This window comes from Lygodium microphyllum, chromosome 11 (genome assembly GCF_053477565.2).
Source record: "Lygodium microphyllum isolate KBCC chromosome 11, Lygodium_microphyllum_v1.1.10, whole genome shotgun sequence".
NCBI classification, from domain to species: Eukaryota; Viridiplantae; Streptophyta; class Polypodiopsida; order Schizaeales; family Lygodiaceae; genus Lygodium; species Lygodium microphyllum.
This window is the reverse complement of record NC_141145.1, coordinates 67,002,911-67,020,423: the sequence shown is the minus strand read 5'-3', so window position 1 is coordinate 67,020,423 and position 17,513 is coordinate 67,002,911. Positions and strand designations below refer to the sequence as shown.

Here is a 17,513-nt window from a genome sequence, read left to right as displayed (position 1 = left end):
ATCTTTCCATAGTCCTTTCCAATAAAAGCTTCTATTGATCTTATCATAGGTTTTAAAAACTCCAAGGTGTCTAGCGCTAAAGGTGAAAAATGCCACTCCTCTATAATTTTTCGTGTAAAAGAAGAAGTAGAGAGAATAAGAATCTTGCAATTTAACCAGATTAGGAAATTTTTAAGTTGATAATGTGATTTGTCCTCCATGAGACCTTGTTGCAATTTCTGCAAAATATGCCTAACCTCTTCATCCAAGACATAGGCTTCTTGTAATTCTTCAATCCAGTCACTATGTAGCTCAATCATAGTAGTTGAAACTTTGCATGCCCACATATGAGAAAGAGAATCAGCCACTACATTATCTTTGCCTCTCTTGTATGAGTGATGTCCAAATCATAATTTTGTAGTTTAGCTACCCACCTGCACTACTTAGGAGTAAGATTGGACTGAGTGAGGAAATAATTTAGGACCTTGTGATCACTTTGAACTCTAATCCAACCGCCATACAAATAATAGTGCCATTTCTTTATCACATGTAAGATATCCAACATCTCTCGGTCATAGACATTTATAGCTATTTCTTTATCTGTAAGCTTGCGACTTGCAAAGGCAATCACACCATGCTTTTGTAACAAACAATCACTATGCCTCGGCTAGTGGCATCACACTGTATGGGGTAAACTTCTTCGAAAAATCTAGGCATATTGGAATAGGAGCAAAAGTAAGGAGTTTTTTAAACTGGTTGAAGCTACTATCTGCAAAAGTGCATCCCAAAAGAAAGCTTCCTTCTTCAACCTATCAGTCAAAGGAGCTGTAATAGTCACATAATGCTTAATGAATTGACGATAAAATGAGGATAGACCAAGAAACCCTCTAACTTTGAAGTAGTGGTAGTAGGTGTTGGCCAATCTTTAATACATTGCACCTTCTTGGGGTTAGCCTGGATCCCTTTTTTACCAACAATATGTCCCAACAAGTACTCCACCTCAGTTTTCATGAAATATCATTTCTTCTCCTTAGCAAAGATTCTATGATGCCTCAATACATAAAAACCCTTCCTCATGTGCGATAAATGGTCCTAAAGATTCTTGTTGTAAATCAAAATGTCATCAAAGAAAACCATGACAAATTAAAAAAGAAAATGCTATAAAATCTTCTTCATCGGACTCTGAAAGGTAGCAAGAGCATTAGTAAGCCCAAATGGCATCACTAGAAATTTGTATATCCCTCGATCAATCCTAAAGGCAATCTTGATTTCATCACCCTCTCGCATACAAATCTAATGATACCATGACCTCAAGTTAATCTTTGTAAGAAATCTAGTCCCCCTTGACCTCATCAAGTAAATCATCAATTTTGGGTATTGGGTACGTGTTCTTCATTGTGATATTGTGTTTAGAGCCCTGTAGTCAATACACATCCTGAAGGATCCATCTTTCTTCTTCACTAACAAGACGAGAGATGCATAAGGTGAAGAACTAGATTCAATGAATCCCATTTCAAGAAGATCCTTGATTTGCTTGGCTACTTCTTCATGCTTACACTTAGACAATTTGTAGGGTGGGTTATTAATTGGCTTTGAGTTGGGCTCCAAATCCATAGGGTGATCTATTGCTCTCTTACGAGGTAATGAAGTAGGTACTTCAAAAAATTCCTTATACTCCTCAAGAGGAGCTTTCAAAAGTGGATGAGTTGCTAAATTTTTGGACTAATCTTCAACCTCTTTATTTAGGTGCAAAACAGAAATCTATGAGGGCTTCTTGTACTCCTTGAGTTGTTGAATGGTGATAAGCTAAAAATCTAATTTATTAGATATTCCTTGTAAATGGATGAGTTGTCCATCAAAGATAAACTTCATATATAGCTCAGAGAAATCCATAGTAATTTTGCCCAATGTCATCAGCCAATCAAACCCGAGTACAACATCTATGGATCCTAATTCCAAAGTTATTAGGTTTACTTTTGCTTCATAATTTTCAGTAAGTGGTGCTATAGCAAAACCTATAGGCATATTTGAGTGCTAATTTCTTCTTCACCATTGGCTATTTGAACTCTTATGGGTTGCTGTAAATCAGTGGGGAGGCAATTCAATTGATCCACAATGGACTTATTCACAAAATTGTGTACTACTACTATCTATCAAGATAAACACATCATTCCCATGAATATTACCCTTCATACAAAGTGTATTAGGGAACTTAAACCCTATCCAAGCATCCATGGAAATGGAATAATTAGTGGCAACAAGTGGCTCATTACGAGTTCCTCCTGGATGATCAAAAGGAATAGTACCTCTCGGATCAAAAGGAAAGTGTTAGTAGGATCATAAATGCATTGACCTCATCAGTGTCATTCTCTGAATATTCAAAGACTAGCATACTATGAAACTTGGATTTTGCATTTTTGTATACAAACTTTGTTGCATGATCATGTATATAATTTTCTTTACATTTAAATCATAAGCCTTTTTTCTTCATTTTCCTTGTGGAAGTCCATAGGAATAGACTTTGGATTCATATTGGCTGAAGTACATCTAAACTTGTTATCCCCTTATTTAATATCAACTCTTGGACTATTTGCTATCCTAAAATTGATTTGAGGTCTTGAGGTATTGAATAATGGATAAGTTGGTACTCTTAAGGTCCCATTTGGTGCCTGATTGTTTCCATAAACATTGCATGTTCGTGTTTTAAACAATCCTTGGCTGTCCATAACTAGACTAAAATGGAAACTCCCTTCTTTACTTTATTCCATAATGTTCCGCAAGCTCAATAGCTTTGAAAATATTTGTAGGATTTTGTGCCATAACATCAACTAATAAAGAGGGTTCTAAACCATACAAATACTTGTGGAGTTTAGCTTCATCACTAATGCTCTCTATATACATGGTAAGGTTAAGGAATTGGTTTGTATAATCCCATACACTAAGGCCTCTTTACTATAATCCATACCATCTTTCTATTAATTTCTCTTTTTCAAGAGCAGAGAGAAAGACTTTAGCCATAAGTGTCTTGAATGCATCCCAACTCTCTACAAGTATGTTCTCTTTCTTGATGTATCTCCACCAAGTATGCGCAAATCCTTCCAAATGTAAAGATACAAAATAAATCTTCATATCATTAGTTCTAGGGAATATATCAAAATAGGATTCCAATTTTGAAATCCATTCCTCTAGATGGAATGGTGAAGATGACTGTCCATTGTACTTTGCCGAAATGATATTATCCTTCAAATCCCTTTCATGAAAGGGCTGTTGTCCCAAAATATACTATTCATGATTAGTACGCATTGAACCTCCAAAATAAGATGGTACTCTTCAAATGGATGGCTAAGAACTAGTGTGAAATCTTCTCGATGGTAGAGGTCCCCTGGGAGAGGTTGGAAATTTAGCCCATAAGCTTGGGAATTAGCACAATTCAAACTACCCAAATAGTCATCATGCTTTGTGAAGTCTCACCTACTTCATATTGTCTATTGGAAATGCCCCTTTGTCTTATGATACCATGACCTTGACCATTTTGGTTAGGCGGTTGAAGTTGGATTAAAGGTTCACTATTTGAATGAGCTTTCTCCTTAGGTTCCCATTTTCATTTGCATCCATTAGGAGAATTGAGCCATTATTTGAGAATTGGATTCTACTAATTTTTCAATTGAAACCTTCGTTTGGATAGTGGAATCTACTAACTTCTCAATGGAATACTTCCTTTGATTAGTAGATAATACCATATGTTCCACTCTAGATAATAGCTCCATATGCCTTTGAGCATGTCTATTCTCATGTTCACACATGGTATTATTGAGTGCACTAATGTCTCCTTGTATTTGAGGCTCTTCACGGCTCTCTTGAGGTGTATTTTCTAGCATAGAATCTCTGATTTGCTGAGCATACTCATATTGGGCCTTACTCTTTCCCTTATGACCTACCATAGTAGTGCAGTCTTGCAATACCTCATGTTAGAAAATTGGCTATAACTTGATCTAGGAAACTTAAATTTCCAAAAAACTTTATTCAAATCGGAGCCAATGATAACCTTTTCAAGATGAGATATAGCACGTCATAATAGGTTCAGAACAAAAAATTATGCAATTTAATCTCTGAGGCTGAACTGTCCAGGTAACTTGCACCTTGTTTTAACTTGTAAGTACCATGTTTCCACGTGTGAGAGAAAAATGTTAGTGCTTAATGGCTACCAAACCCTATAGGAAGCTGGATAGGACTTGTGAAAAACTAGTAGTACTTGCATTTAATTTGTACTTCAGTGTGATGAAGATGGTACCTGTAATAACCTGTATATACTGTGCAGCGTCTTGTAACTCCCCTCTTTTACCCTATTTTGATCTCCAAGGTACTTGAGTCTTTGAGAGTGCTTCAATCTTTAATTATCCACTCACTGTACCTATGTGAGGGATAAAACAACAAGAGAGGCTCCCTACATGGGCTTCAAATCACTAGGAGGTGGGCAAAGTTCCCCCCCGATTGGTTGGTTACACCCCTTCGGGATCTTTAATAGTGGAAGAGGGTCACCTCTCTATTGTCCCACTATCTCCCCCATCATCCACATTTTTCCTTAGTGGGAATATCAACATGGCAGTGGCATGCTACCCTAATCAATCAACATGATATGCATTACTAAAATTTTCATTCAATCTTCCATGATATGCATGATTGATTGATGAAAATTCAAAATCAAGAAATAAGTGGTTGGTTGAGGGTCTTACCAATGCAATTCAATGACTCACTGATTGCTAGTACTTACCCTTTACATTATTTCAATCTTGGATAAAGGAAATCAGCCAATCAAGTTAAGAGTATGCATCAAAACATTATAAATGATATCCATGATGGAACAAGATTAAAATGAGTGCCGAGATTCAATGCAATATCCTCTGATTAATGATAATAGTACTAATCTCTGATCTATTGATGAATGTAGAGAACTAATTAACCAATAATCTCTCATCAACAAGTGTAAAAGCTTAAGCACGTGGATTATTGAGATATTAGGAACAAGAAGAGCATGAAATTTGAGCAGCAAGACCAAAGAAATTTGTGTCAAAAAATGTGGATTAGAGGGGTCTGCTCACCTAGCTCATACTATGGTGTTCTTTTTTATGCCCAAGAGTTGAATAATCATTGCCCCAAGGTTAGACATGAAGAAAATGTCACTTGAGAGCATGATTATTGCATTTCTTGGTAGCTACCATGGAAGCTTCAACCAAAATCTTGAAAGAGAGAGAGAAGAAGGCTCTGGTCAAAAAAGTAATTGAGGTCCATTTAGTTCCTATTTTATCAAATACCTCCAAAATTTGCATAAAATTTTGATGATTTCTTGCTATTTTGTCCATCCAGTGCCATATCTATCCCTTCAATCTTCAAAGATCTCCAAATTTAGTCTTCTTCCAACTATAAATGTCCTACGAGCCACTACTAGTCACAGTCCATGTCTTGTACTTGTAATACTTGTCTGAAATTGGTTTTTATGATGAAAAATTGAACTAAATATGAAGGAAAAGAGGAGAAAACTGGATCGAAGATCAAAGCTCTGATACCACCTACCAAGGAGAGGACTAGAGAGAGAGAAAGAGGAGAGAGAAGACTATGGAAGAGAGAGAAAGAGAGTGATGAGGAGATAGAAATATTAAAAAAGGAGAGAGAAAGACGAAAAGAGAGGAGAAGCCATAGAAGCTATGAGCAAGGTGATGAGGAAACATACAGTAATGTATTAATGTTTCAAAAGATGTGAAAAATTACATGTCTCTCCCTTTTATACCTATGTCAGTGTGACATGATAATATCATTATTTCTATACTAACAATCTTTTATTGAGAGTGAAAGTTGGGAGATTTCTGAATTCTCTAATATTATGTTTTGAATTTTCATTTTAACAAGAATGAACTTTCCCTATAAGTCTAAAGATCTGCTATTGTAGCTTGATTTGAATCCTAAACTAGAAATTTATACTGAAATTCCTCAAGCTCAACCATCTATTTTATAACTCTTTTCGAATATTTGAGTTATTTACTAATTTTTGCAACAATATATAGCCCATCAAAATTTTTAAGGGTTTTGGTAAAAAATACCTCCTAAACTTTTTGCACACAAAAATCACACTTATTAGTACCAATTCAACTTTAGTATACGTTCTTTTGACTTGCAACTTCAATTAACTTGCAAAATAGATAGGTCTCACGAAATGAAACTCTGTGCCCAATCATTCATGACATTAAGAAGAAATACAATTTTGAATCCATGTGATGCAATCAAACACACAATGATTTACAAAGAAAAAACGGATGCACTGAAAAATAGTGCCTAGCCTATCTACATGTGCCCTTGCATCATGCAAAATGTAAAAACAATTCCATCATTACTTTAAATCCTTAACTTTACCTCTCATCACTCAATAAGAAAATGGTGTATTCCCACCCAAAATCTTACAATATCTCAAAAAGATAATGTTCCTCAATATGTTGACCAAGAAAACAACCCATCTCATAGCTCAAGTCATCCTTAATGACCCTCAAACTCACCCAACTGCCTTTCCCACTCAGCCAGAGATTCCTAACTCGGTGATGAGAATCCCATTTTTTCTTCATGCAGAATGAAAGGTACTCTCTCTAGTGTGCAAGCAACTAAGATTTACTACATATAGCTGTAGCGGGCATCATGCCATGCTAGTGCTCATCAATGATTAATCCATGTGACGTGGAAGAGTATTGGCAAGAAATTATACATGTTCCACAATGTTCAATAGTTACTAGGAAAATGTAGCTCCAACCTATCTAGAAAACTCCAATCTCGACCAAGGCTATCAATTTTTCACACTTTAAAATCCCAAAAAAATAAAAAAAGCAATTCCTAACTAGACAAACATAAAAAATTCAACTTCAAATCAACAAAACAAACAATCACACAAATGGTTAAGCTACAAAAATCCTACCAAACTAATGTTTTTCTAAGGGTTTTTAACTTTCTCAAAAACTCTTGACAATGGTTATTCACATTCGATTGACACGCTCCCAATGCCAAGAGGAAATACATCTAGTAGCCATCCATCATTCATCATTTCCCCCCTTAACACATAAGTAGCCCAAGTTCTCTAGTCAATTGAACCATGTTTGATCTAATGCGATTGCAACATTCCAAGATTATGATGATAGCTTCTACAAAAGAGCATAGCCTGTAAGCCACAATGATGCCACCCTATTAGGCAAAATAGGTTCCTTTCAAGCTCGAGTACACCACATCATTGCGTTCAACATCATCACATATTCAATTCACTTGTTGTAGTTCTTATTTGATCTCTGTCTCTCCCAACCAAATTAAGAAGATTGATGATGATATTGTAAGGTTCGATAATTTTTAGGTAGCCTTTGGTTAAAATAATTTCCAATCATGCAAACATCTTCTTCTCCAATCATTGAGCCCCAACCATGCTCTCCTTTTAAGCAATGTGTGTAGATTGCAAGAGCTTTTTCTTAATACGTCAAATATGCAATGATTGACTCATTCCTAGATAGCCAAGAATATTCTTCTAGCATCACATGAATAGAGACAAATTGATCAAGATTTATAACCTCCACATCTCCTTTTCTTGATAGCAATGTTTTGTTTTATTTACATGTACTTGTTTTGTCTACAATGTGCCCTAGCAAAATAAAAGGTTTTGAAAATAAAATCCAAGATCATTCACTCATGATTTGAGAAGAAATGCAAAGTCAGATTTTTGTGATGCAATCATACAAACAATGATATACACAGAGATATGGTTGCATTGAAAATAATTGTGCCTACCTTGGTCTTAGAGTGCTTGTGTGTTATGTAGAATGCAATCACAAATCCTTAATTAACTTAGAATCCTTAAAGTCACCTTTTGTCACTCAGCAAAAGGAAGTCACTTGCTCCACCCACCCAAATCTCACAAACACTCAAAAAAAAAAAACGGTGCTCATACTATTGACTAAGTAAAACAACCCATCTCACAAATGAAGGCGTCCTTCATGGCCCTCAAACTCACCAAACCACCTTTCCCACTCATCCTAAGGTTCCTACATTGGTGATGAAAATCCCAACTCTGGTGTGTGCAAGGAATTGTGCATGCACAATTAAGGTGCTCTCTCAAGTGCACGTGCATCTAAGATTTACTGCATATAGCTACAACGAGCATCATACGCTTGCTAGTGCTCGATGATGGTGCAAAGAGTGCATCAACCCAACCCATGCCATGGAAGTAACTAAAACAATTCAAGAGATGACCCCCAAGTGTAGTGTATCTAACAAGTGTAATAATGTGAAGTACTTGTGAATGCATAATCCCCATGATGTGCAAAGATATCAATATGAAAATATACCTATTTTAGGATTTTTAGCAACTACCATTAAAGTCCTCCAATTTGTCCACAAAAATACAAATCTTGACAAAGGCTATCAATTTTTCAAGCTCTACAAGTCCAAAATAACAACACAAACAATTCCTACTCTAGAAAAACATCGAAAATCTAGCTTCAAAACAATAAAATAAACAGTTACACAAACAACTATATTAAAAAAATCCTACCTATCTAATGTTTCTCTAAAGGTTTTCAATTTACATGAAAGTGCTTGACAATGCCAAAAAATTTGTCTACATAACTACTCTTCATGAGGCATACAACTTGATGAGGCACTTTAAGTCTACTTTATACAGGAAATAGTAAAGACTAAGGCTCTAAACCATGCTAAGGGCAAAGATAATGTGTCAAGCCAATGGCTAACAACCCGCATCACACCACTTGATGCATAGAGTAAATTTTTGCTGCAAACCAAATTTAGCGAATGATGATTGGTAGCAAGTTGAGAGGCTCTAGGTCATGATGTTCTCTAGTATGATCCACATGGTTTTATTTAAGGTAAAGTTTGTTGCACCTTGGCAGTAAATGCAATCCTCCACATAGATACATATTTTCATTGCACTAGTGAGATGGATCGTTGGAGATACCTGAGGGTCTCTATTGAGTCTTTGGGAGAGCCTAATACTCAAAGAAAACCATGGAGTATAGTATACTCAAATTTTGACTAAGTTCTTAGAATATGGGTCATTCATGGAGCACTTCCAATCCCCTAAGTACAATTTGGAAAGTACAATATATTATGATATTGAGGCTAGATACAATTGTTGATTTTGAGAAGGTATTAGACCTCTTCAAGAGCTAATGCGATTTGAGGATTAGAGGTGTTTTGGATTCTTTATTTTGGGGCTTCAAATGCATAGATCTATTGTTCTTTAAAATAGGATCTCCCATAGCAGTGCCACTTAGATATAAGGCTATCACAATGGATTTTTCACTACAATATAGTGAAGCATAGAATTATCCATCATTGTTAACAAAGAGTTCATTTAGATACATTATAGAGGTGCTTCATCTTGAGGGGATATCTCATTGGACAAAGCACAAGATATAGCAATTGGTCAAGAAATATACCCATACCAACCCAAGATCACCCACCATCACTAACAACGAACTAGCTAGTAGGGCTAAACTATAGAGGAGCTTAATCTTCAGGCAATATCTCCTTTGATAGAGCATTAGTATTGATTTGAGGGAGATGCCCACTTCTAGCCATATGGCCAAATAAAATATATAAATTGATGATTGGGATGTAGACAAGGGGTTATGGAGGGCTATCATGATGATACATTGACTTCGAAACCCCTTCCTAATGATTGTAGTCATTTTGAACTATATTCTCTTATAACCATATGGTCAAAGAAACTATATAAATTGATCATTGGGATGAAGGAAAGGGGTTATGGAGCGCTCTCCTAATGATACATTGACTTAAAAACCCCTTACTAATGATTGTAGTCCTTTTGAACTACATTCTCTTATATCCTATAAGCCACACTCTCAAACCTTTGAAAGAATGAGCTTAAAATCCCTTTTCACATGCCCAATGATCTTGTGGAACCTTTTTCTCTTCTATCACCCAAACCATATACTCTCAAAACTTTGGAAAAATGAGCTTTAAATTCGTCTTCACTTGGCAATCCTATGGAAGCTTTCTATCCTTCACCCAAACCATATATAAAAAACCTTGTGAGGAGACTACTTTGAAGGTCCAATACATCAAACTATATTCACCAATTTTTATATAAAATCTAGAGATTTGTACATGAAAATTTTATCCACAACTATGATTAAAATACAACTTTCAAATTTTAACTTTTATATGAACTTTCCATACACGATCTTGTTGTATGCATGCCATTATATGCATTGTACACCTTCCATGGTTATGCTTGTAATTTGGACACAAGATAGCTTAAATCTAAGATCTTAGAACATAAAGTGGTCATATATGTCAAAATTTGGGGATGGTGTTAATGGTCATACTTCATTTAAATTACTTAATGGTCAAAAGTTGGGATGGTGTTGGCTATACTTACTGGTCATAGTTCATAAGTTACTCCATTTGAACCCATCATTAAATTATAGGGATTTATGGAGCACATATAAGAGGAAAATAGCTTTGAATGGATAGATCTCAACTTGCCTATTGTTGTGTGTCACCACATCAAGGTTAAAACTTGCTACTAGCTTTCTTAGAAGCTATGAATTTATAATGGTTGATATAAGTCACATTGAATAAGAACCTATAACTACTTGTACTAGATGAAGGATATGTTGTGTATTTAATACATAGATTCAAAATCAAAGTTGTGGCATTGGCTATGTTAGTGCTTGATAATTGGGACGTGCTATAAAGGTTGTTTCCTTGGCTACTTGAAAGATGCAAACATTGTTCCATGATGATGCAGGTTACATAAGAGTGATCAATCAAAATTTCCACTTAGCTTCCACTTATATTTCATAATAGTGAAGTTGATCCTTGACATAAGAGTGATCAATAAATTTCAACTTAAATTCCCATCCAATGCAGCTCTAAATTGATGAACAATGCTTCAAATTCAATGAATAGGACAAACATTTGGTTTTGCCCAAATTTACAACTTCATAAGACCAATCTTGGATCAAGATTTCCATAGAAGCTTGCATTCTTGAGGAAATCTTGGCCAATGTCCACTATGGGTGTGTCATTTGCTGAAGGTTGAAGGTCTCATCAATAGATCTTCAAGTCTTCAAGATTTCAAGTACCTATCTATCCATAAAGCTTTGGAGAAGAGAAGAGCTCCAAATGAGAGGAAAAATGGGAAATCCTTGCATAATGGCTACCCTTAAGTGTTGTAGATTTGAACTAGAATCAAAGATTGAAGAAATCTTCAAGGATATACAAACTTCGAGCCCACTTCCATCACTACCTACTTATTGTCCAAGTCTAGGGTATATGAATAGGATGAAATGGTCAAAGGAGTGGAAGAATGCCTTCAGACTCATCAAGAGTGATCGCCATAGTATGTGGAAAGCATAGGAGCCAAGGGAATATCAAACCATGGATTATTGTTGAGGCTATATGCTATTGTCCTACTTGTTAGGGTTATCAAGAGAGAGACAAAGTAGTAGGTAGAATTTACTATGGCCTTCAATACTTGGCTAGAAAGCTCACCATGGTATTGATTTCACATAGAAGCTCAAATATCCCTTCAAATTGTGGCTACATTCGGTAGTTTGATTTTGTGTGAGCCTTGCATTTAGTGCAATTTGTAATGGATTTCTAGTTGTGCTCCACATTTATATCCCTTCAAAATGGTTAGGCTAGGCTTCATATTGCAATAGGAACCAAGGGAAAGAGGGCATTCATGCCATAGAATCCCTGGCATGAAGAAATGAGTAGAAATCCACCATGAAAGATTGTTAGAAGCTTGAAGAAGAGAAAGAAAAGGTTGTGCTCCAAAAATTAATTGGACTTTTAGCTATCTCTAACCCTGATGTCACCATTTTTTCCAATTGAATTCAAAATTATCTTGAAAATTGACCATGACCTTATAGATTTATCACATCCTCTCTGTTTTCCTCCAGTTCTTGGCCAAAAGATTCAAAATAACCATAGTTCATTGTAGTAGAGCTTCTCTCATCATGGCTATAGAAAATAACAAGATAGAGATTAGTTATTCAATTATTGTAGCCAATATTTCATGCTTGGAACCACAAAAAAAGCCTGAAAATGAGATATTGTTAGATCAAATACTTGCTCTGATACCATTGAAGCTTAGCGACACTTCCAATTGAAATGAAACTTAATAAACTTGGCAAATCACATGAAACAGAACTAGAAAGTAACATACAAAACAAGATAACAATACTTAATGAGAACTACTCATGCAAGAATATACACCTTGCTAGGTAGCCATGGTAACTCACCTCCATGAAAGGTAGACATGGATACTTACATCCATGAAAGGTAGGAGGATAGAAGCCTCAAAGCTCCACAAAGGAGAACAATTATCCAATGATCAAAGTTTCAAAAGATACCAAAATACCACATCTCTATCCTTGTATACCTAGCCCTAGTTCTCACAACTTATCCTAATTTCTCAAGCTAAAAGTAAGGTAAATATACTCCATGATCTCCAATGCCCATATATGTATCAATAGTGAAATAAGGAGGTTGTAAAGTGAAAGTCAAGTCACTTCTATAGAATTTTTGAGTTTCTAGCATATTATTAGCTTGGGTTTCTATGTATTTTTTTTCCCTTATATGGATGTGTAGCTATAGGAGTTTGAGTTATCCACCTCTATCAAGTTGGAAAATATATTGGGATGTCATACCAATATTGTAGGTCAAAAAGACAAGATTAGATACAATGTCATAAACCCAAGTGGTAGATACAAGGATACAAGGTATGCAACGTTTTTTATGGCAGCCCTGGATAAGAGATGATATCAATCACAACCCTCACGAAGCTTTGGAGAAATTTCAAATATTACTAAAAGTGTGTATTATAATGAATCTCTCAAAGGGTGAACATTTTGATACAAAAAGAGCTACCAATTACATGAACTCTTGTTATCCATATTTCCAAACACAATATAAAACATAAACTATGAAAAAGCTAATCAAGTCATGATAAGCCTCAATTCTTCTTGTATAGATAGTTTTGATATTATCCTCTACCAAAAACCCTTTGTTATTCTCACAAGCTATGATCTTTTATCACGACATGTGCTTGGTGTTTGGAAAAGAAAGAACACACTTTGCAAAAGGATCAAAAGGCTATTAAGAAAGGTTGAAAAAGTGATCTATTAAGCACATTAATCATGCAACAAAATAAAGAAACACATGCAATATCACAACAATATGATATTTGCATAGCTGCCTAGAAAAGGTTCCTAACTTGTTACTTCGCATACATCCTCATGGAAAAATATGTACGTGAGTCGATTTAACACTTTTAACTCTTTATAAATGGTATAACATATTTTATATGCTCATGTGGAGTATAAATCTCATTAAAATAGGGAATGATTCATGGCCTCATATAAAAGCGAAGAAATAAGTAAAACTCTTGATGGCACACTTCAAGTGAGGAGAAACTAAACACCACATTGATTACTCACCAATGTACTTTTTAATGGGGTATTCAATAGTGCCATATAGGGAAGATATGGTTTGATGGGCTGCTATACTAGGGAAGCAATAACTCCACATGATGGCTTGCACTTTAGTGTGCAAAACAAAGACATGCATTTACACACATACACACACAGTCCTTGCTCGTATACATACTCACTCACTCTGAAAGACCTATAGATTTTTTCCATAGGTTTCTCTTGAAGTCCATCTCCTTATCATTGGAAAGGAAAATGGACTAGAAAGTGCTTGTGAGCGAGGACCACTTACATAATTCATGGTGGGTGGGGATAGTGAAACCCTTGGGTGGATGATGTCCTATTGACATGAAGAAGGATGGGTGGGAATCGAGTAAAGTGAAAATTTTTGAAGCTATATAAAAGGTGAAGGTGACCCGAAGGAGAACATATTTCCAACTTCATTGCCCCCCCCCACACACACACACTCTCTCTCTCTCTCCACATCCATAGAAGTTGATAGAACTAGTTTCTAACTCTCCCCTCGTTGCACACGGTGGGTTTGCTCCACGTCCACGGTTCACGACTTTAAAAGAAACTCTATGTGGTCTAGCATGTACATGTGCACAAGAGAGGACAGAGAACGTGCGTAAAATTGGCTTAACACGTTGCTCAGTACCGCGTGCTGTTGTTCCACAGGTCTTCGAATTAATAATATCCTGCAATGGGTGCGGTTGTTAGTACTATCGTACGAGCAGTCTTACAGTCACTCGTAGCAGCCTTCAAGGACCCTCCTCGCCGACCACTTGACGTCAAAGCTCCTGGTGCGGCCAGCGCTCATGACCATTTAATGAATGATGCTTACTAGTATAACGGTGGATGGTGATTCTAGTTTTACAAGCTGCGCCTTCGCGACCTGCTGCAGCTGCTTGCTTGCTTGCTTGTAGTTCAATCTGCGTCACCATGTTATTGATTGACATGACATATATATAAATACAGTAAGTCGTTCTTCTAGGGCCGACCCCAGCTGAAACGGAGCCGCCCGAGGTGCTGATAGAGCGGGCTAGAAAGGAGCTTGGAGTTGATTGCGTCAATCACTACAACTTTGCGGTGAGTGGGCAAAGCGGCGTGGGCAAATCTTCCTTCATCAATGGAATCCGATTCATCCGAGACAACAGTACAGGTATATATATGAGACGCTGACGATATTCCACCATCCTTGAACTGCTATATTTCTACCTCTGCCATGCATCCTGGCTGTCGTCGACAGCTTAATTGCCTTCTTTAGCTTAGTGTACCTATTAATATAGTGAGTATAAGCTCGCCAGATTAATCGAATGTCAAAACATGAAGCAGCTTATCTCCCAGAACCTAATCAAGTTTGCAAAACGATAATGGTTATTCTGCTTTGGTAGGCGCGGCACCCGTTGGACTGACAGAGTGCACGCACGTAGTGAAGAGCTACCCCCACCCATGGGCACCTCATGTGGTGTTATGGGATTGCCCCGGCGCTGGCACAAAATCTCATCCCGCAGCCACTTACTTCTCCGACAAGAAGCTCTACGCTTTTGATGCCATCCTCATCGTCACTAGCGATCGTTTCATGGAAGTCGATTTTGAGATCGTGAAGGCAGCTCTTCAATATGGAAGACCCTGTGCATTCGTGCGTACCAAATGCGATATTGCCATCGACAGTGTGCTCTGGAATGCCACGAGTAAGATGCAAGCTATCGAAGCGAGCAAGAGGCTCCGTAAGGATGTGGAGAATAGCTTCCGCAACAGTCTCCAACAAGTGGGGCTCGCTGACTGCGCTGACAAAATCCCTCTTTTCTTCATCTCCAGCACAGCCTTCACCAAGAGAACTGCATATCGGTTCCCTATTTATGACGATAATGATAGTTCAAAGTGGGATACAAGTCTACACTCTATGGATGAAGATAAGCTATTGAAGTTTTTGATGGATTCTGCAAAGCCTCGGGCAGCCCCCCAGAGAAACACACAGTAGCCCCATAGAGTACGCAGTAGCTGAAGAACCTTGCTTGAATTCTCTCTACATGTATGAATTTATATATTTGGCATATAATCGGCTCCCTTGTTTGTGTATGTATATATATATATATATATATACCTCCTTTTGCCAAATAAACAAGGTAAGACTTCTGCAAGAAAGGGTATTTTAATGTTGAATTTCAGAAGTAATTAATCATTCACACGGTTTTCATAGAGTACATCAAAATATAGGAGATAGCTCATCAATGTGTGAACTCACCCATCTCATCAATTTGTGAACTCACTCATGTTTATTAAAAGCCACTTCTTATCAACCAAACTAGTGAAGTATTTCTTCTTCACAAAAAAATATGTTTTGATCTTTGGCCAACTTCAACACTCGATCAAGTCATCACTATAGCAACCTTCCTATGCCATCAAGGTAGATTTAGATCCACTAGTGACCTCCACTTTCAGACGAAGATATGCTTGCACTGCTAGTAATCAAAGACTTTTTGTAGTTTCTAATGCCACTAATCTAGGTTTGCATCATTGAGGAGATCTCCAAGCGTACCTTGATGGGAATATGTTTTCTTTGGTTCTAAAAGTGTTAGAACCCACTCCATTCTTTTAATTCTCAAAAATGATGAAACCTCCGGTAACAAGGACCATGTGGACAACTATATTCATAGAACAAGATGATTATGCACATTGAACTTTATTGACTTTGAAGAATAAAATAAATTTTCCATTTGCATATATTCTTAGGAGCCCTTTTATCATCATGACAAATTGATAAAATAGCATGATCATGGACATTGCTTTTTGTTAACTCTGAAAAAAAATGTAAACTTTCCATGGGTATATGTTCCTAACAATGATGGCATATTAGAATTGTTGTGTTTCTCACATGTAAGAAAATCCTATTTGGTGAGTATAATTCTAGAAAGAGTGGGCATTTGAGTGACATTCTAGCACTTTCCACCCTAGGAGTGCTAGATTCGAACCCGCCACTTTAGGTTTGCATTGTCAAGGACATATTCCAGTGTACATCTATGGGGAAAACATTACAGTTTTTTAAAGTGTTATGAACCACTCTTTTCCTTTTTTTCTAAAAAAGGATGATAAATATTCGAACGAGGACCATATGGACAAGTTCATTTGTAAAACAAGATGAGTATGCACATGGGACTTTGTTAACTTTGAAGAATAATGTAAACATTCCATTGGCATATATTCTTAGAAGCTCTTTTATCGTCATGAAAAACTCTTAAAATAGCCTTGATTGTGCCCATTGCTTTTTGTTAACATTGAAATACAAATGTGAACTTTCCATGGCACATATTCCTAATGGTCATGGCATATTAGAATTGCTTTTTGTTTGTCACATGCAAGAAAATCCTACTTGGCAAGTATCATTCTAAAAATAAGGCTCTTTCTGGAAGCCCCACCATTTCTTTTTTGTTTACAAGAATGGGTATTTAAATAACATTCTATCACTTTCCATGATAGAATACCTCATAGAATACATAGATTTGAACTCACCACTTTTACTTTGGAAGGTGTATGCACTACTCCTAGGCTAGAACCCAACACTGTGAATGAAAAGATAAATCATTATAAGACTCAATAAGTGAGTATGCAAAAGAGTGAGAAGGGGGGGAGGGGGGTGTGGAACATGATCTCCTCAAATGTTCAAAAGCGGAGAGGTATTCAAATGTTCAAAAGTGGAGAGATATTACCCAAATAATTGATGATAGAGACATAGGAGACTGTGACATTCATAATGATCTAATTCTCACCTTCAAAAAACCTTGTCAACTCCCATACATAGTTGATCTTACCTTATTTTCATCCATTTTTAAGAAATACCATAGAGACATAGTTTGCTGCAAGGCATTCCATCATTGCTAGAAATACAGTAGAAATGGAAAAACCAAAAAAGTATCATTTCTTGAAAAATAAATAGAAATGGCAACTAGAAAGTACCATTTATTATAACACTATAATTGGCACTTTTAGGGTGGTCCAATTTCTACACGTGCCAATCTTTTATAATTGTCA

At 36.5% G+C, this 17,513-nt stretch overlaps 1 protein-coding gene across 1 annotated transcript; it reads left to right on the top strand.

Moving 5' to 3' along the window:
- Nucleotides 1-13,924: 13,924 nt before the first annotated feature.
- Nucleotides 13,925-15,663, top strand: LOC148028909 (uncharacterized). The gene is made up of 3 exons (XM_087687674.1): nt 13,925-14,284; nt 14,476-14,643; nt 14,876-15,663. The coding sequence occupies exons 1-3, from the start codon at nt 14,185-14,187 to the stop codon at nt 15,463-15,465; spliced, it is 858 nt and encodes a 285-aa protein (XP_087543800.1). The 5' UTR covers nt 13,925-14,184; the 3' UTR covers nt 15,466-15,663.
- The last annotated feature ends 1,850 nt before the right edge of the window (nt 15,664-17,513 follow it).

What these genes read in the sequence shown, in the direction of transcription:
- LOC148028909 (XM_087687674.1), top strand. Translation starts at nt 14,185, where the DNA reads ATGGGTGCGGTTGTTAGTACTATCGTACGAGCAGTCTTACAGTCACTC. An exon ending in ACTTGACGTCAAAGCTCCTG is followed by an intron (nt 14,285 to 14,475) that starts GTGCGGCCAGCG and finishes TCGTTCTTCTAG; the next exon opens with GGCCGACCCCAGCTGAAACG. An exon ending in CATCCGAGACAACAGTACAG is followed by an intron (nt 14,644 to 14,875) that starts GTATATATATGA and finishes CTGCTTTGGTAG; the next exon opens with GCGCGGCACCCGTTGGACTG.